The 23,373-nt window shown below is 34.1% G+C and overlaps 1 protein-coding gene across 2 annotated transcripts; it reads left to right on the forward strand.

Annotated features, from left to right (window-relative positions):
* Positions 1-279: 279 nt before the first annotated feature.
* LOC134844214 (uncharacterized) lies at positions 280-23,373 on the forward strand. 2 transcript variants are annotated; one of them, XM_063860796.1, is made up of 4 exons: positions 280-1,379; positions 12,192-12,378; positions 17,818-18,128; positions 21,643-23,373. In XM_063860796.1, exons 2-4 carry the CDS (start codon positions 12,297-12,299, stop codon positions 22,978-22,980), a joined length of 1,731 nt encoding a protein of 576 aa, XP_063716866.1. In that variant the 5' UTR covers positions 280-1,379; positions 12,192-12,296; the 3' UTR covers positions 22,981-23,373. The 2 variants fall into 2 exon arrangements, with proteins under 2 accessions (XP_063716866.1, XP_063716865.1); XM_063860795.1 differs by lacking the exon at positions 280-1,379 and adding an exon at positions 1,387-2,752.

Raw genomic sequence — 23,373 nt, forward strand, 5'->3', positions numbered from 1 at the left:
ACTTCCATAATATACAAGGCAGTACTTGTGTATACCTCTCATTATATAGCAAAAAAGCTCTAGTGTACCTTTTATGCTTGTTGTTTTGTTTATTTTGATTGAAAACGATTTGATCTAACAAAAAAAAACGAAAACAAATTATACGGTTTCCGTGATAAAATAAACCCTTTAATCTGATGTTTCAAGCTGTTTTTATGGACTCGACTGGAAGCTTTCTAGGGCAAAATCTCCCTAAGGCATTCCTTAATTCTCTTAACACCCACCATCAACTCCCCCCTCTCTCTCTCTTCTAATCTGCCCCAGCGTGCCTCCTGTTTGTAGTTTTGACATATATGCCCAACTTCTGCTTCAAGAGTTCGGGAAAAAGTACCAAAGTCGCTGTTGTCTCTGATTCCAAATAACCTCAGGTTTTCTAGACACCAACACTTGCACAAATAAACAAGGCATTTATCCGAAGTTAAAATAAACCGTTTCATTATAAACCCAGCACCCGCTGCTGAGATTTTTGGATTTCAAATTGAAACTGAATTTGAAAAGTTTTGAGGCTTCAGTTACCAACTATTAATACCACCGTCAAAGCAGTTATTTTAGTTTTGAAACGCGTCAAAACGAGCAAACGTCACGTGGCAATTCACATGATTGACATTGCTCTGCCGACGTGATACGGGATTGCACAACCGGTTGAACTTTCAGCTTCCCCGGTCGAAATCTCAACATTTTTTTTTCAACTAGCAGGTATAACTGTGAAATCAATTAAACAATTTCCAGATGTGCCCCAAATTTAGGAAACGTAGATATTTCGAGGAACTTTCAAGTGATATCAAGATTGTTTTGTCGCCACTTGAAAAATCGATCTCAATTATCTGATCCAAAGCTTAGCTAGTTTTCCAAAAATTCACCATTTAGCTGGTTTCCAAAAGTCAATTAGTTTTCTACTTCAAATTGCTAGAGAACAGGAAATTTTACCTCTTGAACCTGGGATTTAAATCCGTTGAACTTTCTTCGAAATTCTTGTATAATTGTTTGGTTAAATTGGAAAAGCGAAAATTATCTCGACCTAATTCAAGTTATGATATCGTTCTTTAACTTCTGTTTATTGTTTTTCGACTGTTAAATTACTGCCTGCTTATAGCTTCGATTGCCATTTTTACAATAGTGGCGCCGTTTTCAACCGGTGCATGCTAAATGTAACTGACATAACAAAAAATCAGCACATGCGTCAGGCAATTGAGTGAAAAATAAATACCATCACTTATAACGTCTTCTAGATGTACCAATTTAACGCCATTTTCTCCAATTAAGGAAGCTGAAATATACTGCTTTCACGATTGGTTAAAAAACTGTTCAACACTAGCCAAAAAATGATATATTAAAAATTGGTAAGTTTAAAAAATCTGAATGTCGCGTTATAATATTCGCTAATTCTGCGAAAGTAGTTCGCACTAAAAAAAATGAAATACACAGAAGACTCTTTGAAGTTAAGCACTGTTTTTGATTCTATTTTGAGTTCAATCGAGCTTTCTTGGGGTTATTAGTGCAGTTTAAAAGGTCAAATATCCTTTTTAGCAGTTTCATCAAGGAACAATAATCGAAGCTTTTCTTCCTTTTATCTTCATAAAAATATTTCTATTGCTCTACTTAGTCCGGCTGTTTCTATAAATATGAAAAGCCTTCAAGTTCTGACAGCGGAATTGCTTCCATGTTTTTGCTGAGGTACCATATTATACTAATTTACTTACCAGACAGTACATTATTACTTTCTTCCAACTTTGTAATTATAAATAATTTATTACCGGTAACTTGAGCGGAAGCCAAAAATTAGTTCAGTGGGTATGTTAAAGACGAAATAAGAGATGCTATTTCTTTCAGAAATTTCAGTCCTGAAAGAATGGATTTAAATTTGTAAGGAGAAACATTACTTCATCGACTTTATTTTTGCAAACTAAAAGTCATGGCAAAGGTGATCAATTTTGTTCACGATTTTACTTCAGAGCTTTATAACAGGAGATCGAAATGTCACAATTTAGTTAAGAAGACGATACTTGCGACGGAATTTGCCAGCTAACAAGGAAACGGGCTCCTCGTAAACAGATTGGTAACTGCATATCAGGATCCAATTACGGCCAGTTGTCATTTTAATCCCAATGCGACTTGACTCCACGTCTTGAAACTTGACACTTTTTGAGTCAATAGAGCGAAACAAATTAATGGAACTTGACTCTAAACATTGCCAGCTGGGAGATTATAGTCTCGCACCCAAATTAATTTTGAGCCCAAACGGGGCTGCAAACACGTGAACCAATGGTCACCAGACTCGAATTTATCATCCAATTTGTCAGTTATTGATATTTCGAAGGATCTACACCAATGCGAACCTCGTGGCAAGAATTAAATCTGAATTGAATCTTTCATTCACAGCTCATAGTTTGAATTTAACAGCCCTAATTCACCCATGATATCTTATAATAACCAGAACTAGTTGCAAATATTTCAACAAAACTTCTGACAAAAATTTTATCGAGGAACCGACACATTATTCATCTGCTTTCTCAAGTCTCAGATTATATTTAAGTTTCATTTTTGCTCGAAATTTATCCTTCAAACAAACCACTGCAGAAGAATTTTCTTTCCAAAATTTTTTCTCGTTCAATCTATTTTCGAAATTCGGCAACCAATTCAGCCGATATTTGACGCTAAAATGCAGTCAACATATCAAGTAAAGTTCAACAGAGTCTATTATGACACCGAAAAAGTGAGTGATGATTTTATTTGAAGGAATTAGTATTCTGAATCTTTTTTAGGCTATAAGCTAAATTTTCTCTTCTTTAAAAGAATATCATCATTGTTCCGACTTTCGAAAAGAGTGAAGGAATATTTGAGTTCAGCATTTTTTTTTTCATACTTTTTTTACTAGCCATCAGTACATTTTTCGACTTTTTTAATGACTTTTTTCACAGAGTTTTTTCGTACAACCTAAGTTAAGATGACACTTTGGCCTCAAAGTAAAAGTTATTTACCCTGTGATCTTTTTTCGTAAAATTATGTATCGAATGTGTAAAAAAAATATGATGAAAAAATCCATCTAAAAAAAATTTCACTCGATTTTCAAAATCAAACTATTTCGTAGACGCAGAAGAGCAGTAGAGCAGCAGTCAGCTTTCATTCATGACTTCGTTTTGATACAACTTGTCTTTGTTGAAAAGGTAATTACAACTTCAAAAAATCTTGATAGCCTGATTGTGCAGCTTATCCGACATACCTCTATTTTGGATAAATTGACATAAAAAATATAATTTCAATTTTAAGCCAAAAATTAAGAATCGGGCGATGAATAGAAAATTACATTGACAACTTATTTCGGCTCGGGAGATTACCAAAATGGCATCATCCTGTCGGGCGGCATCTCCTGATGCAAAATCTGATTGGAAAATCTGGTAATGATACTCTTTGTATATTTTATCAAATATTTTGGTTGTTGAGTTTGATTCAAAACAAAAAGCAATTCAATTTTTGAGGGGCATTTTTTGCAGGATTCCTTGATATGATCACTGAAAAAAAAGGAACTGACTTTTTCTTAGCTTTTTAAATTTTTTTTTCATTAAATGATTTTCTTTGCATGATCAAGAACCTCAAATAGTGATTGGAAGGACTGCGTGATATAACTGCCAATTTCATTGTAGAGCCCTATGTAAATCGTGATTCAAACGGCATTGCAGATAAATCAAAAATTTTCATTGTCCAGAAAAACCTATTTGAAATTTTTGGGTTTTTTTAAATTTCGAGGAAGTTAAGCGTGCAAATGTGTCTTATGATTGACATATAATAGTCTAGTTGCAAAATTGTGCCAAGAAAATTTATATTAAATCCATTAAAATTAGTTTTCGAAGTTTTTTGTAGAACTTTTTTTAAATTTTGATTTCAAAATCGCAAAGTTAGGCTTAATATTTTTTAAATTTTTATATTCAATTTTTGATATAAAATGTTATCGAATACACTTTTTATGCATTTCTCTTAAATTATTCTTTCAGATCCTCTAATTACACAACGACATAAAAAAATACAAAAATTGAAACAAAAAGCTGTTTTTATTTCGAAAAATTTTTCTCAATGTTTTCGGAGCTTTCTCTTCTATTTGCGAAGCATTCGCTACACTTGTTTTATTCAGTCATTAATTTTTCAACCAATTTACAACAAAAACAACAAGTTAATCAAATCAACGCTACTGTACTGGTTGATCTAGCTTTTACTTTTTGTGTTTAATTTTGTTGTCCATTTTTTTAAAACGGTTTGCGAAACAAAACTTTTTGTTTTTAAATGAAAAAAAGTGTTGCATGAAAAAAAATGATTTGCTGATATTTATTCCGCTCTATGATAATTTTTTCTATTATATTTTTTAACATGGAAAAATTGAATAACAACCTTGCTCGTATCCAATGAAACCTCGGATGTTCCGACTGCTTTTTTAAGTTAAGTTTTTTTTGGTGAAATTTTTTGAATGAGATTTTGACCTTTTAAACGTTAACGAGACGCAAATTTTTGACAACTGATATTGTCTAGGGGGCTTAAAAAAATAAATAGAATGAAAAACTTTCCAATTTTTTTTGCTTTATTTGTTTATCTGATAAATTGTTTTAGAAAGTCGCTTAACATTCTACTTTGTAGAATGTTAGGCAACTTTGTTAAACATTTCATCAAAAAACAAATAAAACAATTTGATAAAACACTTATTTTTGCCTATGATTTGTTTGAAATGATTACCTGAATGCACTTTATCCGCACAAAATGCATTATTTATAATAGACAAAAGGAAATTAAGCTCTCGTAAGTTAGTCCAGCAAAATTACCTTATTTCCAAAATCGATACAGAAATCACTGCTTTCTTAAGTAAAATAAATTTGCTGTCTGCACTGCGATCAGATTCTTTGTCATACTGATTTGTTTGCGAAACCATTATGCGCTTTGTTTCTATACCTTAGCACTTTTAATGATTGAGTTTTTAAATTAATCTGTTCAAATTGCTATATTCAAAATTCCATTCTTTGCAAAAACGACTGTAAACAAGACTGCTTGTATATCAGGGCACAGTTCTCAATATTCCGACTGCCCCTAATTGATATCTCCCGGGTTGACTTCCGTAGACCAAAAAGGCTAACCATTAAGAATTATAACAAAGTATATGAAAAAATACTACTCATACAAATTTCACGGATTTTGTTAAGATGGTGTCATCAAGTTTTCAAAGAGATTTTTTCTTGTTTTGGCATAAAAGTCGGTGTATTGTCCCAAATAAAAAGAAAAACTTTTTATCAAAGAAAGAATTCTAATCATACAGTTTCCATGTATGGAAACTGTATGACCAGCAATTTTATGATGACGACAACAAAAATTTATCCAAGTAAAATTGAAATTATCCCAATTTTTAAAAAAAATTGTTTAACCGCAAATCGAGTTTTGTATTCAAACAAACATTTTCCAAAAAATTGTTTTTTGCACGCAAAAATTTATGTTTTTTGTGTGTGCATAACGTAGTCCTGGATGTTTTGTTGAAATTTTTCCGTTTCTTTGGATAACTTTTTTTAAAAAGCTAAACACTCTTTATTTTGTATGGCATGTTTATGTATACCTTGATCATTGTTTGATAATTTGAAAATTCAAATTTAAAAAAGTAATCATCATTGAAAACTTTTGCCGAAATATAAAAGTTTGATGCTTTTAGTATATGATTTGTGTAACAATAGCCTTATTCAATTCAGGTCATTTCCAATGCAGTGTAAATGCAAGACAATCAAACCTTTGGTGACTCTAGTTTTGAGTGAACCATGGTTTTTGTTACTTGTGTGAAAATGCTAGTCATACAGTTACCTTATAGGAAAAATCACTAATCAATCTTAGACCTTTCTTACATTTTTCTGTACTTATGGAATTGCATGAAAAATGTATGATTAGCATGTTTTCATATATGAAAATTGTATGACTAGCATTTTTGGTCAACCCGGGCTGTCGAATAGTTTTTGCGAAAAGAAAATATTGAAAATCTTTAAATTTTGAACAATATCAAAAATCAAGTGGGAAAATTTGAGTCGTACGAAACTGTTGCGACCGATTAGCTAGCCTCAATTCAATTTGGAACGATTTTGTTGTGCGGGATGATTCGCCACGCATAAATACTTCGCAAAACAATCTCAGCATTATGAATAAATTCTACACAAGCGCACATAATTTAGTCTAAAACAGGGCCAAATTGGCCATTTTTAAACTCTTATTACTTAACAAAAAATAATCGGGGGTAAAATATCTTTTTACATTTGAGCTCAAGAAGTAGATATTCGATACGGTATATAAATTTTTTAAAAACTATTAATTCGATCGTCGAAAATTGACTGAATAAAAAAAACACATCAAGAATGAACCACGTAACAATCTTCGAAAGTCGGAACATTTAATCAACCAAATTTCTTCATCGATATCTTTAGCGTAATAAAAGAATTCAGCCAAAGTTGTTCTATTGATCATCGAAAAAAAAGGAAACAAAAAGCCATAGCTGGCATAGATGCGATCATTTTTTGGAACATCGAAACAATCATATGGCCTTTCAGATACAAAAAAGAATTTGCGCGATTTCATTTTAGTTTTTAAAAAATTATAATGTTAATTTTTTTGTTTCCTTAAAAGCTGTTTTTCAGGCACTGAATCAAAAGTTTGTGCAAAAGGTTTTTTATTATAAGACGCTATAGTATGGTGCAGGGGGGGGCTGTAACGAGAAATTTCAGCTTTTATCAATTTGGCATCAATGATTTTCACTACATGTATGACAGCGACAATTTAGTGTCTCTTTTATATTGGGTTTAGTCTGTGGTTCCCTTCGAAGTAAATTAAATGGTTCTCCCCTCTTTTCAGTTTTAATCATTCGAACTCGTGTAGCTTGCCCTATGCCACTCTTAATAATCATTTTCATTGATCAGAGCAAAGACTCTTTTTTGTTCTTCATTCTCTTAAGTTGAAAGATAAAACCTGCAGAGTTCTGAAGACTATTTTACCAGAAAAAGACCGGTGGAATTTAAAATGAATCGGGCTATTATTTGCCTCCTGTAAAACATGTACTTTTTGGTATATTCACCAAATGGTGTTCTATTTAGATTTTGTGATGCGGTGTATTTTGTTTGTTGCGTTGAGATAACGGCATAAGAAGGGAAGGGTTTTGTTTCAAATTTTGAAGCGGAGGTTATTTGAGATATATATATATATATAGACTCTTATCTGGGTATTTGGGCTTAGTATATTCCCCTGCGCCCTTAATCCTTGCCCTCCTTTCCTCTCTTTACTTTCTTCGCTTGACCGCCCCCGACGAGAGGAGAAAAATGAAGATTTATGTCCAGCTTATAAACATCTCTCGTTATACAACTGAGTTCAAATCAGCGCTGCAGAGCTAGGTGGTTAAATTTGCATAAGTATTCAGCCCAAGTCACTCGTCGGAAATGTCACTTTTGACATGTTTGTCAGAGGTTGGTTCAACTGTTAGTTTTCTGTTCACATTGTGTTGACCTTCCTACCGGACGAAGGGAGCCAAGTCAATTTCTGAAACTAAACACGTAACACTACAAACATCAAGATATTATTGAAGACTGTATAAATATAGATAACTTACCAATGCCTTTTTGGCATCTGGGTGACTAACCATAACACCCCCCCCCCCCCCACCACCCCCGGGGGGGGGGGCTTTTAACTAGATCTCAATTTCATAAATGAGTCCATAAAGATATACGGCAATATGTTCTATACCAATTAGGCAATTTTTCACAATTATGCCAGTAGTTTTGTAAAGAAGTACATGAAAGTTCGCATACTTAATAAACCCAAATTTCAGCCAATCTCACTCAGAAATTGGCCACGTGATTTCTTAATCCACAGCAAAGTAATTTCCCTTGCCAAAAGTGACCTCAATTAAAAAAGTTTACTTTCTACTTGAAGAAGTGAACGACCTCATAATGCATATTTATTTACCTTCTTTTTTAAACATCCAGAGGCTACCAATTTCAGCTGTAAAAATGAGCAGGCATTTTAATCTTTTCCCGTTCTTATTTACTTTTAACAATATGAGCAATGAAAGCATCATATTGCGTATGGAAGGAATCTTAGATCATGTAAAGACCATTAAATTTTTTCTCTTGTCTCTTCTTAATTTAACGACGCCCAATTTAGTTTCTAAATTGCAGTATGAATTGTCTGTCAGGGGTCTTCTTAAGAATCTAGCATAAAAAATCAAGATCGAAACAAAAAAGAAGTTTTTGAATCGGCCTTGTTGTCCACCTTTGTGCGAAAAGACAGAAAACTAAAAAGAGCACAGTTTTCACATTAGCATCAAAAATCCAAATTTAAGTACATTTCATTAATTTATTATGAAAATGGGAAAGGAAAGAATTGAAATGCAATTATCTGGACGTACATCGGGTAAATCTACCTTTAATTGACAACTCCAATCCTTTGAGCGACTGCAGCTTCTGTTAAATGCCACAACCCGGAAATTAATGGTGAAACTCACATTTTTTTTATCAAACAGTGATATTCTGCTATTATAATTATTGCATGAAAAACATGAATGGAATGATGTTAACTCAAAAAAAATTAGCATTTAAAATGGAGAAAAATTCTCATAAGGTTTGGCCAAAAATATTTTCACATAAAAATATGTTGTATAAACAGAATGACTAAGAGATCAAAAAAAAGAAAAAAAAATCCAGTATGATTCAATAAAAAAATTATCTTCAACTTCGATTTGAAAAATAAATCTTCAATCAAAAACTTTAGAAATTTCAATTAAAAAATTGATTTCAAATTTAATGAAAAACTTAATCAGAAAACACGCTAATTCAAAATTTTTCTGCGGAATTTTCTGGAACTAACGTTTTAGAAATAAAACATCATCAAAACCGATAGTGTTACAGAAACTACACCCCAAACTTACATCACGTGAAGTAACCTCAAACGGTCATCAGTTTAGCTTTTTGCGTGTCTGCGCGATGCCTTTATCTTCACTTGTTTGGTCCCTCAAAAATGCTGTGGTCCCTAATAAGAACCGAGGTAGAGTATGTAGCTAATTCAAACAGTAAGCATATTTATTCTTTTATATTGCTGTCCAAACGGGCCTAGTTAGTGTAGCGGGTACAAAACAGGCAACCAATCCCAAGGCGTAGGTTCAAATCCCGTACTGGCTCTTGCTTTTAGAAAATAGGCGGCTTCAATAATCTAAACTAGTTTTGTCACGTGAATAAACAGGTAAACTAGTACCCATCAATCATCATTCTCAAACTGTTTACTGGTAAACTAAAAGTCCCTGGCTGCCCATCTGCAAAGATATTGCGAAATACTTGATGTCATCCATGGAACAAAAAATTTATTGCACTCCTTCAAAAAACAAAAATATTGCTTAAACACTTATTACCTCAGATGAACAGTTGCAAATAAAGTTCGAAAATAATCATGATGTTTCTAATGAACCGTTCAATATTTGCGGTATTTTTGGTAGAAATTTTGATTTTGTAAGCTGTTACTTTTTTCAAGTGTTCTCAGCTATAAATTAGTTAGCTATTATTCTTTTCATAATGTTTGTTATCAATTTTTCCGCTTAAATTTTAACATTCAGAGTTTTGATTTCGCTACTCCGGTTTCTGCCAGGCAAAGTTTTGCCGGATACCTTTGCAGGCTATAAAACTACAGATACTTTTTCTTACGACTTTCGAAGAAAATGACGGAATATTTGCGCTCAGGGTAGTTGTTTTCCTCCAGTCAAATTTCGACTTTTTGACTAGCCATTTTAACAGAAAAATTTTGTATCATTCACTATGTGCTGTTGTTTTCAGCTCAAATTAAAAAATATATATATTTTACCTGTGATTAATTTTTTTTTAAAAAAGTTATGGGGTTTTAATTGGCCAATTTGGGATAATTAACGCGCTACATATTTCGTGCTAATAAAATTTTGAGGCATGCAGAATGTATCACTTTGTACTTTGAATCGCGTTTGTACTTTAATTTGCGAATATCTTTTTTTGAAAAATACATCATAAAAATCAAAACGCAGTCGGAACATTCAGAACATCGTCTTGACAGTTGAAGTCTTGTTTTTTCCAATTAATTTTGTTTTCAATAGATTCAGTTCGTGTATTTGTAATTCTCTATTTGTGAAAAATTTATCATCTGCCTTTTTTTGTGTTTTTTGAGCGTACTTTCCGAAGCTTAATATAAAAGTTTTGGAAAATATACTTTAGATTAGTTCAAATAAAACCAAATTTTTTGTGTACACAAGACTGCTTGTATCAAGGCAAAGCCCTGTGTGTTTCGACTGCCCTTTAATTGTTCCCGTACCGTTTTTGGTATTTGAAATATTGACAAACTAGAAAGTTTTGGCTGATAATATCAGTGTTAAAATTTAAGTCGTTTATGGAAATAATAAGACCAATAAGCTTGCCTCAATTCAATTTGAAATTTTTATGAGTGCGGATAATGAGTGCATGAATAATTTGCGTTTTGAAACAAGCTGTCAAAGTAATATTCCAGCAGCAAAGCCGCTGTTTAGTCAACTGCACACATACTCGCTATGCAATCACAAGATTTCCGGTTCGATGCCCATACGTAGGCAACTTTTCTAAAATTGGTCTGAGTAACAAAGCCACCCCGGGCATATATATTTCTCACTTTCGTCGAAAGACGGAACAACAATACTGCTTCTATATCAGGGCAGAAAGCGGAATGTTCTGATTGCCCCTCAACTGGTCTCGAACTGGTTTTATATACATATCTGACTATCCAACCAAAAAATTTGGACTACCACAAATCAGATAGAGTTCTAATATGTGAGTGGCATTACTTTGAACAATTGATTGCCCCACTTCACCGCATGTATATATCATACATATATATAAAAAAATTTTCAACCTTTTTCAGGTCGACCAAATTGACTTTTTGAGCACTCCCAAAGCACTAAAAAGTAACTGTTTTGGACAAAATTTTGCGCCGCAAGCTAAATTTTGAAAAACAGGCCAAAAAAGGCGTTTTTAAGCACTTTTTGGACAATTGACCAAAAAATAGCGTTTTTCGGCGCGCTCTCCCCTCAAAATTATTATATATTGGCGCCGAAGGCGTCTTCAGAAAGTTTTTAATTTCAGTCATCCAAAGTTGGATATCTCAAAATAGTACAAAGAGGGTTCCCTTTGGGTCGGCAAGGGTCGAATCCCTGTGGTAAGGCGTCCAAACCCCGTCGCCCTCCCCCCCTAAATTCGCCCCTGCCGACGTGACTGCGCCTAATTTTTTAAAAAGAATTTGAAAGAAAGAGTTTATTTTAGAAAAGGAACAAATGAGAACTATTTTTAAAAATTTTGACTGATTTGTCTAACTTCAATTTAAAAGGTGATCCCAATTATGCGCCAAATTCTGGAGCCTAATTATGAAAGCTTATTTGTCTATCTTCAGTCATTCGACCTTTTTTAACATTAAGCTGAGGGGTGTGTGATGCATTCAAATTACCAGCTCAATGAATAGATTTCAGACAATTGAAGTGAAGTTAAATTGGTTGCTGTGGAAATGTTAGTTATTTAGGTGTCGGAGAAAGCATATTTCCATAAAAAATAGCTTACAAAGCCTCTAAAATTCTGCCAGCAATTTACGTCACTAAAGTGCGATTGGAGCGAGTTTGGGTCGCTCATGAATGTTAGGATGCTTATTTTTTCTAAAAAAGTTGTCACACCCAAAAAGTTTCAGAAAAATTTGGATGCACTCTTACCTTTTATTTTTAATATTTTAATCGATTTGAATTGTTTTTGAATAGTTAATTCAATTGAATTGGTAAAAGCCCGGGTTGAATAAGAATTTAACTGATTCTGAATTTGCTGAACCGCACATCCCTAATTTGGCGCATTCAGCAGACCATTTTCTTAAAATGTTACTTAGGTGCTGGCCAATCTTTAAATCTTTTAATTTTTCGGAAAATCTTATTTTACTTGCTGTTTTAAGAGGCCTTTTTTACGTCCCAAATCCATGAAATATTCAACTTTTATTTGTTCATAATTAAGTCTCTCTATTTATGAATCCTTTATTTTTTAAATAATTCAATTTTTATCACACTGTTTGACAAATAATCCTCGTCAGTTATGTATTTTATATGTTGTGTGTTATGTGTGGGTGTGTTTGTGTTGTAGATCATCTTCTCGGACGAGTGCACGGAGGCTGAGGGAGGGTGGTGGCACCTGGACCACTTCTGCTGTGTGCACTGTGACAGCCAGCTGGGGGGCCAGAGATACATCATGCACCAGACACAGCCATACTGCATCCACTGCTACGAGTCCATATTCGCCCAGCACTGCTCCACGTGCCAACAAGTCATCGGTCAGTATACTTTCTCTTCTCAGTAGAACATGATCTGATTTTATCAACCCCCAGTACAATCGGATTAAATGAACAACATGATGATCATGAGCAACAAACTTCCTGTTAAAAAAGCCAAAAAATGTACCATTTTTTCCATTCGACTAATCCGTTTCATTCAAGCATTCCTGAAAAGATTGATTTGAGCTCTCAACGGATAAAAAACCGCAACCTTCCGCAGTCGACTTAGGTGGACGGGGTTACTAAAAAGAAACAACCCATCTGACAAAGCATTCAAACATCCGACATTGACAACAAATTCCAACAAATAATGCGTTTTCCGGACCAACAGACTCAAAGGAGAATTATCAAAAAGCTCAAAACATCAACAGTATTTGGCCTAAATTGTACACTGCGTCTTCTTTTGATTTTTTAAAATTCAGCTTTGAGCTCGATTTACTTTTTATTTTTAACGTCGCGCGGCGCGGTTCTCTTTTGTATTAAATGGGCAATGGTGTCAATAATATCCTGTGCCACAGTCACACCGTAGTCATAATTTTCTAAATTCTTTCAACTTCCGCCTTTGGAACAGATATTTGATACGCTTTTTTCAAAATAATCTCTATAAATCAGCGATAAACGGTGTCATATAAGTTGAGAAACCATTGTTGTTTTTCGGCTTATTTCTCAAAGCCGCCAACATGTCTTAAAAGCTGCCGAATGAAAGATGAGTTACAAAAAAAAATCATGTGAAAAATGAATTAGCAATTGCACCTAATGAAGGTGCAATGAAATTGCTACAAAAAGCGTGAAATTTCATTAACTTTGATCTGTATTCCTTGGTTTTTCCCAAATTTAATTAAGCTCCGACTTTGATGTTTCGACCAAATTTTAATTGAAATGACGTTCAAAGAATCTAAAGTGAAAATTTAATTTACTTTTACATCAAAATTTGTCGCTTTTTTCGTTATAAATTTATTCAGTTTTGTTGTTCTTTTTTGTTCTGAAGTCGAATGAATGAGATGCTCTTACAACAATTTGAGTAATAAATTTAATTTAAAATATTCTGGAATTCAAGTGGAAAAGAGTCATATTATTGTTCCGACTTTCGATACGAAAGTAACGGAATATTTGTGCTCGGGTGGGTTTTTTTTTCTTCGGACAAGTTTCGACTTTTTAACTAGCCATTTTTGACGGAATTTTTTTATATCATTCGAAAGGTATTGTTGTCTTGAGCTCAAATTTGAAAAGATATTTCACCTGTGATCATTTTTCGTAAAGTTATGGGGGTTTAAAGATTGCCATTTTGGCCAATTTGGGACAATTAACGCGCAATGTATTTCGCGCTATTAACGCGTAAGCGGAGAGTTAATCCGTCTTAAAATCGTTTCAAATTGGTTAAAAGAAGCTTATTTGCCATAATTGATTGGTTACAAGGAGCTAAATCTATCTTTTTGTACTTTAAATGGCGTGTGGGGGGATGATTTAAAAAAAAAAATTCAAATTAAAAAAAAAAAAATTTTTTTAAATTTTATTACATTTAATTTTTTAATGTTATTACTGCTCCATAAAACCTTAAAAGGCAGTCGGAACATTCAGGGCTTCGCCCTGATACGAGCAGTCTTGTTTTCTATTTCAAGATCTTTCACGACAGACTTCAAAATAAATAATTTTTTCCCATTTTCCATTCTTTTTTTTTATAAATAACACGATTTGTACTTTCACTGTTATGAATTTCGCCAACTGTCAAGCTAATCGATGAAATTGACTGCAAATTCCCCGCTTAATAAACACATTGAAGTCCCGGGGATGGTAGGACTTTTGGGGATTTGGGAGGATTTTCAGGGAAAGGGAATTAGAGAGGGATTTGTGTCCATCAATGTCAATTAAAAGATCAGCTTGGAACTTTTTGAGCAGTAGATTTAACTTAAAAAAAAATTCCTGATATACAGACTAGGATTTAAACAGTCGAATATCTTTCCGAAATCAGATGTTTTTTAATAATATTTTCAACTTTTTGTTTCAATGTTGTTTCTTTAAATGAATTTTTTGTCTGTGAGTGTATAGTTTGTATCATTTTTGTTTTGAAAAATGTCCCTCAAACGCTACAGAAAAGTTTTCAAACCCTCATAAACTTGAAACAGACTGCTCGTATCACGACAAAGCTTTAGATTAATTATATATTGGCAAAACTATGAATTTTAAAGTTATAATATCAAAAATTAAGTGTTGCAATTAGAGTCCAGTATGGAGTTATTAAAACGATTTAATTCACGAATCTGGATCGATTTTGTAGTACGGGATAATAAAACAAGCAGTCTAAGTCATAAACATGGCCGGCAACTATAGTGGTGTGCACACGCGGCTGGCCCCATGTAGATTTTTGTAAAAGTGGTTTGAATAAAAAAACCACCCCGAGCATATATAACCCTAACTTTCTTCCAAAGGCAGAGCAACAAGAATTCCGTATATCAGGGCACAGCCCTGAACGTTCCGATTGCTCCTTAGCTGGTCTCTAAAAGCATTTTGAGAAACTAGAAATTTTTGAATGTCAATATCAAAGTGTTAACTATTGAGTCAAATTGAGAACCAATCTATTTGCCTCATTTCAAATTGGGACGATTATGAGTGCGGAATAAATTTTAACACATAAATAATACGTGCATTGAAAATATCGAGTAGTAATCAAACGATTTCTACTGCCTTTAGTCTAGTGACAAGCATACTCACTTGGCAATCGTCAAGCCCGAAATCGATCCACACGATCCCTAAATTTTTCTGTAAAATTGGTCTGAAATAAAAAACGACCCAAAGCAAACATATTCCTCATTTTCTTCAAAAATTGGAGCAAAAATGGTCGCAGACTTTTCGGCTTTTGGCTTAAAATATTTTCTTTGCAATAAAAAAACTTATTTCAATTTCTATAGAAGTTTTAAATGTGAAATTTTTTCCCCACACGCAGTCTTAGTTGAAAAAAACGTTTGCTATTATCGCAATTTTAAATTATTGTTTAATTTCGGAAATATTTCTAAGCCACTCTAGTATATTGTATATCGTCAATAAAAGCAAAGTATGAAAAAAGGAAATACAGCACTGTCTCGCAATATTACGTTCTCACTTAGTTTTGGAATAATTTCTAAGCCAGATCAGTATATCGGTTGCGCTCCAATAAAAAACGAAATAAAGAGTGCCTTAAATGTTTCAAATTGGTGCTTTTTAAATACGCAAAACAGAACAAAAAAAGTAATTCATTTGAAATGTATTTGTCTAGATTAGTGCACCGTCAATATTTTTTGTGTTTCATCAAAAGCTTCAAATACAATTAGTTACGAATTAAAATTTGTCTCACAAAAAAAATCAAATATGAAAAAAAATCAGAAAATCAAAAAACAGTTTTTCTTAAAACAGAAAATAACTAATTTGTTTTTCAAATTAAAAAATTATTTGTTTTTGAGCGGACGTATAGTTTAGTTTAACTTAAAGTAATATGTAGTGAAATATGTTTCAGTAGATAAACCAATCAATTGATATATCAATTGAATTTCGTTAAAAGAAGTCCAAGATTTAAAATTATCCTTAACTTTTATGAAGATGGACAATTTTCAATTATTTTGATCCGATCAATTTTAGTGGCTTTGTATTTTAATCTGGCTGTGATTTAAACGATGAGATCTCAATGAAGTGTCGGAAACTCTTTATGGTTCAACTTTTAATGGTTTCAACTATTCAACTAAAACTTGAGAAAAAAAATAGCTCACTTGGGCGAGCAAGTATCATTTTGATTTTCAAAAACTAGCGCTGATCTATTGCTGATTTTTGAAATTGCTTGTCTTATTTTTCAGACTTTTGATACAAAACGAACGGAATATTTGTGCTCGGGATGGGTTTTTTCTTCAGACAAATTTCAACTTTTTAACTAGCCATTTTTGACGGAATTTTTTTTATCATTCAAAATGTATTGTCGTCCTGAGCTTAAATTCGAAAAGATATTTCACCTTTGATTGTTTTTCGTAAAGTTATGGGGGTTCAAAGCTTGGCATTTTAGCCAATTTGGGACAATTAACGCGCGATATATTTCGCGCTATTAACGCGTAAGCGTAGATTTAATCCATCTTAGAAATCGTTCCAAATTGGTTGAAGGAAGCTTATTTGCCATAAATGATTTGTTACTAGAAGCGAAATTTATCACTGTGTACTTTATATGGCGTGTGGAGGGATGATTTTCACAAAAAATCTCAGTTTTTGAAAAAAAAATCAATTTTATTTTATTACATTTAAGTTTTTCATGCTATTACTGCTCCATAGACCTTAAAAGGCAGTCGGAACATTCAGGGCTTTGCATTCAGGGCTTTGCCCTGATACGAGCAGTCTTGTTTCAATTTGGATTGATTTCCTAGCCGAATCAAAGTAATGCTTGCGCGTTACTTTTTTCACTATTTCCTCGAGACAAATTGTTCCGCTTATTCTTTGAGCGAACCAACAAAAAAATTATTTTGTTTGAAACGACTTGTTTAAAACGTTCATGTTTCGTGCCAAGAAATCCAAGTTTCGACCGGCTCGCTCCCACTGAGAAACTTCAATCTCAACTATAGATTCTTAACAAAATACTTTTGAAATCTTATATTAATAATTATATTGATCTTATGAAATAATAGCATTCAAAAATATTGAAAAAGTAAATATCTAAATTTAATTGTTTTTAATTGATTTAACGTCAATGGCATTTAAAAAAATGGAAATGAGAACAAGAGAAGATTAATAATGGCTTAATTTAACAGTTTTTTGCAATTTACAAAAAATGATTTTAATTGTTATTTATCAGATAATTGTAAACCATTCGGATTTTCATTTTAGCTATTGCTTTAAGCTGTTTATCTGATTGTGAAGTTGTTGAAAAGTTTCCCCGCCTGCTATGCGAAGTAGAATAGGATGTTCATAGCGTCTTTTAACGCAATATTAACACCAACTATGACAAAATAGTTAAATAAAACGCCGAAATTGGTCAAGAGAACGAAAAACGACTCCGAGCCCAAATATTCCGTCACTTTTTTCTTGAGTCCGAACAATATTTTAAAACAGCTTGAACGGAAACAAGGTGCAGCAAAAATAAAGCGTGTGGTCTACGCTGTAGTTTTAATTAAAAAGAGACAAGCGCAAACGCATGAATTCTGGGTGAAAAGTGGTTTATAGGAGAAAAAAAGACGAATACCGATAGTAATACACTTGTTATCCCAAGCGTTATGACTAATTTAAATTGATATCCTCTCTTCTAATGAAACGAACTGTTTCATATTGGAACAGAGGTTAAATTCAATTTGGAGTTTCTTATTTGAATTCGCCATTTGAGGATGTTATAATTGTTTCGGTGAATTGGGAAGCATAAAGATCGATTGATGCAATTTCGTTTTATTGATTGTTTATTCTTTGTTTATTGATTGCTAGATTGTTTTTTGGTCTCAGGTGTGGACGAGGGCCAGATGAGCTATGAGAACCAGCACTGGCACGCCACCGACTCCTGCTTCTGTTGTGCCCACTGCACCAAAGCACTCCTCGGCCTCCCCTTCCTGCCCAAGCGGAAGAGTCTCTTCTGCAGTCTTGCATGCAATATCGCACATTACAATACCAATAGTCTTTCTACTGGGGGTAATAATACTCTGACTGGGGCAGCTGTGACCCAGGGAGGGGCAGGGGGAGGGGCTTCATCGATCAGCCAATCAGATAGTGCCACTGCAATCCACGCTAGCAACACCAACAGCCTTATGACAGCCTCCGTTAGTTAATAAAAACAATTTAATAAAAGTTATTTAAAAAATTGAGATATCTTCTGCAAATTATTGCAAACTTCGTAGAATCTGTTCTAAATCTGATATTTTTGCTGATAACTTATCAACCTTATTAGAATATCTTTGAAAATCCTAAATTCAAAATGAAGTTAAACGAAGTTGGGCTTTCACGCATATCTACGCTGAGGGAAAACAAAAGTTAAATAGGATTTTTAAAGGATAAATTGATGCAGATATAAAAGAGTTCCTTCAGACTCATTTTTGCTTCACTATAAAAAAGTCAATTATCTTTCGATATGGGCAAGAATATGTTCTTATTTTTCCTCTTTAGTTTCATTTTCTGTGTTTCAAAAAAATAGACGTCATAACCATTCATCAATTGAAAATTTGTCAGCAGAAGCCGGAACTTGTACCTCGTACTCTTCCTTTTTCGGCAAACTCGTTTGGGATAGGATTGTGCTATTTCATCAAAACTATTCCACCTATTATAATTTTAGTTAGGCTTAGCCAATGTAATCTATGCAAATCACATTTAATGATGAAGGTCATTTATCTTGTTTACCTCTTTGCCTAATAGGAATAAGGGAGATTAATTGAAATTTGCAGGGGAAAAAGTTTATATTACGAAACAGCTATCTATATTTGAAAACAGGGGAAATTAATTTAGAAGTGAAAAAAAATTATCTTTGAGGCACATTTCGTCTCCAAGGAAAACGTTAATACGTTTCCGGATTGAGTTTTGAGTGTGGATTTGATCACTGCTTACAAGCTGCGATCATTATATAAAAAGAAGTAACTATCAGGCTGTAAATGTCAAAAAACATGGTTAGTTTCGAAAACAAAACGTGCCAAGAGAATAGAATGTAAAAAAGCATCGAAAGAAAAATTATCAGGCAGTAACAAAGCCGAAAATACCTTAACTGAAACCCTTTAAGCCGAAAATTTTTTGAAAAAATACTAAGCCTCCCTCACGCTCAAAGACACACACACACACACACACATAAATTTCATTCGAGCGTCAAATGAACCGATATGAAGCCAGAAGTTGAAATAATAATGGCCGAAACCTATTAAGCCGAAATAAAAAGAAAAATAAAAAAGCCCTAAGGCACAAATCTCATCTAATAAAGGCCAAAACCTATCAGGTCGAAAAAACAACAGAAAAAAAATTAAGACTAATAAAAACTTATTAAGTCCCATCACACACAAAACACATACTCACACACGAAAAACTTTTCGCTCGTCGAATGATAGAACGCAAAGTGAGACTACAAAGATGATAAAAAAGGCCCAAACTTATCAAGCTGAACAAAAAGGAATAAAAAACAAAAAATAACGAAATTTTAACAAGTCTAGTAAAAATACAACCAACCTAAAAAGATCATTTCAAATAGGACACAAAACATATCTGTAGCAGTAAAATTTTTGCTAACAGACTTCTAGGAAATAAGTCCACATGAGAAGAGTCTTGTGAACAAAGTTTTTTCCGGGAAAATTCTAGTACCCGATTGCAGTAACCTTATTTATCACAAAAGTAATGAACACTGAAAACTTGAAAACTTTATATCTCAAAAAACTTTGGTAAAATTCATTCTGATTTTAAAATCATTTCATTAAATGATTCAACGCAATTGATGCTTAATGTTGTCTTCAAAAACGGTCTGAAGAAAAAAAATAGCCCAATCGCAAAAGAAATCAGTTCTTTTTCAACTGCAACAGAAATTTTTTTGCTTTCATCAAGATGCTGTTTTGCCGTTTTCAACTTTTCTAAATCGAATTTTCATCAAAACACTAGAATGCAATATTCAAATCTTAAAGGCGCAAATTATTTGTCGCAAACAACAATTGGTCTCAGCCGACACAAGGTTTCATTTCAAACAAAAACAATTCGCCGTATAGCAATTTAAAAATCTGAGACAAACTGATTATCAATGCGCAGAAATGAAGCTTATAAAAATCAGCGTGATTATGGCTTTTTTCATGGAGCTGCACAAAATCCGAATTTTATTGATATACGATGAATTATCATGGTTTTTATTGCGACGAAGTGTCGCTTGCAACTAAATTTTGCTTTTACCTGCGACAAATTCTTGTCGTCCATCAAAAATTGTTACCAACAAATACAAGATAACCTGAAGTCAAAATCAACATAGGGGTGTATCAAAAACGAATGACAATGATTGAAATTAGCTGAAAAAACAATGAAAAGAAAAACTTCAAAAAATCATTTTCGTCAAAAAAAAATTGCAAAAAAGCCCAAAATATTCGGAACAAAAATACCCGCACCCATTAAAAATTTACTAGGAGCTTTCCGAATGCTAGAAAATTTTCGAATTTTCGAAAAACTCCTTTCTGTGGGAACTACGTCAGCAAAAATTTAAAATGGCCGTTAGTTTTCAATTTGCAAAGAAAAATGTCCCGACTGGAATCGAACTCCTGTACACTGTCTTCTCAGGCATGAGTTTTACAGCAACCTAGTAGCAAGCTAAAAATTCAACACAGTCGGGTTACGGGAATCACGCCGACAAAACAGGCAGATGGACGAAAGCCCGGAAAAGCACAAAAAATCAAGTTCGCAAAAAACAGGTCCCGGTCGATTTCGAACCACAGGCTGTTGCCATTTCAAGCAGTAGTGTTACCTCTACAGCATTTGCGCCTTTTTATTATAACTTCAAATTGTTGACTGAATTTGAAGTTATAATAAAAAAGCTTGCATTCGAACGAACAATGAAAATAAATGAAAAGAAAAATCAAACAAAAAGCCGCCTACAAGTTTTGCTTTTTTCAAACTGAAAGCGTGTATAAAAAACGTCGGATACAAATAACAAATGTCGCAAACGGAAAGTTCATATATGATTGTCAAAAATTTTTTTGGAAGCAAGAATATACAAAGATCAGAAAAGAAAAAAGAAGATGCAAGAAGAAACATACCTGAAACTTCAGTTTAATTGCTACAGAATGGAACAAAAGTAAGCAAACTCCATAATTGGCGCCATAAACTTTTATTGTCAAAATTTAAGCCCCCTAAAACGACATAATTGGGTCAAGATTTCAGCATACCAGTCGCTTAGCATACTCCAAAGTTTTCATTAAAAACATATTGCGTAGCATTGATTTCTTGTTTTCATTGAGCTTGCATTTTTGTTAGAGCTGAAAATCTTTTGTTAAAGCTGAGCTCAAGAAATTTGTTGAAAAGCTGAAGTAGTTGTTTTCCACGCAAAATCAGATACAAATATTAATCGGAATGGGTCTAAAGACACATCATATAAATGCAATTTCAGTCGTGATTCAAGCCACTTTAAAATTCGGATCATTTTTTTTTCAAAAGCTGTTGTTCAGTTTGCTTATTTTACTGTGATTAGTTCAGATCTTTTTTCATAACAACCATGAAAACGACACAAATTTGAAAAAAAAATTGTGTGTTTTCTAAGACTGGTCGGAACATTCTGTTCTATTTGCCCAGTAGCCAGCTATCCTTGTTATAAGTTTGCATTTGTTTCAGGGAAAAGATTATACTTCACAGAAAACCGGTGGAAACAACGCTCTTCCTGTCCTCGACAGATTGGCCCAAAATTTAACACTAACATCAATCAGTAGCTTAGAACTACCCGCCTCCTCAAACCCAGCCGCAGCATCAAATCAAGCAGCGAACGCTTCTGCTGCGATTTCAACCTCAACTCATACTAACACAGCTGTCAATATATCAAACGATATGATGACAACAACACTAACAAATAACAACACATTGACGGCAGCCTCTGCAGGCTGGACAAAAAACAACAAACCATCACAGATAGCACCGGCCAAGCAACCGCCTTTGTCGCGAAGCGCTGCAACAACAACCAGTCCCAAAAATTTTGTCAAGCCCTTCAACTATGTCCCGCCAAAAACATCAACGGTTATGTCGGGAGATCAGACGAAAGCAAACAGCGGTATGCCTCAATCGATTTCTGGAGAATTCTCCAAAGAAGAAGAAGGAGACAACGATAGCGCAGTGTCCTCAATGACCAGCAGTCATCTTGATACTCCCCCGGTGAATTCAGACATATACGATCCAACAACGGGAGAGGAACCGCCGCCACTACCGCCAAAACCAGCCTTCATGAAGGGTCACGCTTCACCCGAAAAAACACTGATTGGAATAACTTCAATAACGATGACTCATGATCCGAACACAGCGGATGAGCAATTAGTGATACGAGGTGACGAGCACGTTTATTCAGAATCGGCTATGGCGAAGTTCCAACGGTCATTGCCAGACTTAAACAAAAAGAAGTCAAACTTGAAAATCAAAACTATCGAAGAAGAATTTGCTGCTAGTTGTGTGAACTCTAAGAACGTCAGCTTTAACCCGAATGTACGAGAGCGGACGCGAAGCAGTTCACTGCCAAGAACCAACTCTAATGATGACATTTATGGCGAGTCCTCGGGAGTCGTGGAACCCGAGTATCAGTTCAGAAAAAGTCACTATAAGTCAAGATCACGTTGCTCACGGAGGCCTCGGAGACACAATTCGTCGCATTACCATCATCACTATAAGCAGCACCACTATAATCACGAGTACTGCTCAGATCCTGAGGACTGTACAGTCGGAAGCTCCTCGGAAAGAGGCTTCAGCACCCTACCCTGGGAGTACTATTCGGACAGCTCGAGTAGTACCAGCAGCTCCAGTGATGATGAAGAAGGAGCTCATGGGTTCATCGGCGGAATCCAGGTACCAGGAAGTCATCAATTTTCAGCGCATTGTGCCGGTGGCACGCTCGGTGCGATGCACGCTGCGGGACAGAGACACAGACGTCGACACAGACGCAGCAAAAAGAGCAAGTGTAAAATCAGTTAGCGAATCATCGAAGATTAAATACATATGCCTTACGTGAAGCAGCGCTAGTAGCAAAAACATTTTGGGATATCAGTCTATACAGTATCGATTTGAAAAATCATCACTTTTTCAATATCCCATTTTTCAATAGTCCACATGATGACAAAGTACGTTAGTTAGGTATAAATTCCAAACTGGATGTGGGTTATGATAATGAGTTTTTGTGAGAAGTGATGCTAATTGGCTGTCAGATGATTGACTCGTAGTGTCATCGTACTTGTTTATTTCAATGACTGATTGCATACATTAAAAACTCAGGTACTAAATTGCAATGCTGAATTCTTTTTGCAAAGTGTAAATGACGATTTTATTGATAGCAGTTTATTGATAGACAAATTTGCAATTCAATTCTAC

The sequence above is a fragment of the Symsagittifera roscoffensis genome, chromosome 4 (assembly GCF_963678635.1).
Source record: "Symsagittifera roscoffensis chromosome 4, txSymRosc1.1, whole genome shotgun sequence".
Lineage (NCBI taxonomy): Eukaryota > Metazoa > Xenacoelomorpha > Acoela > Convolutidae > Symsagittifera > Symsagittifera roscoffensis.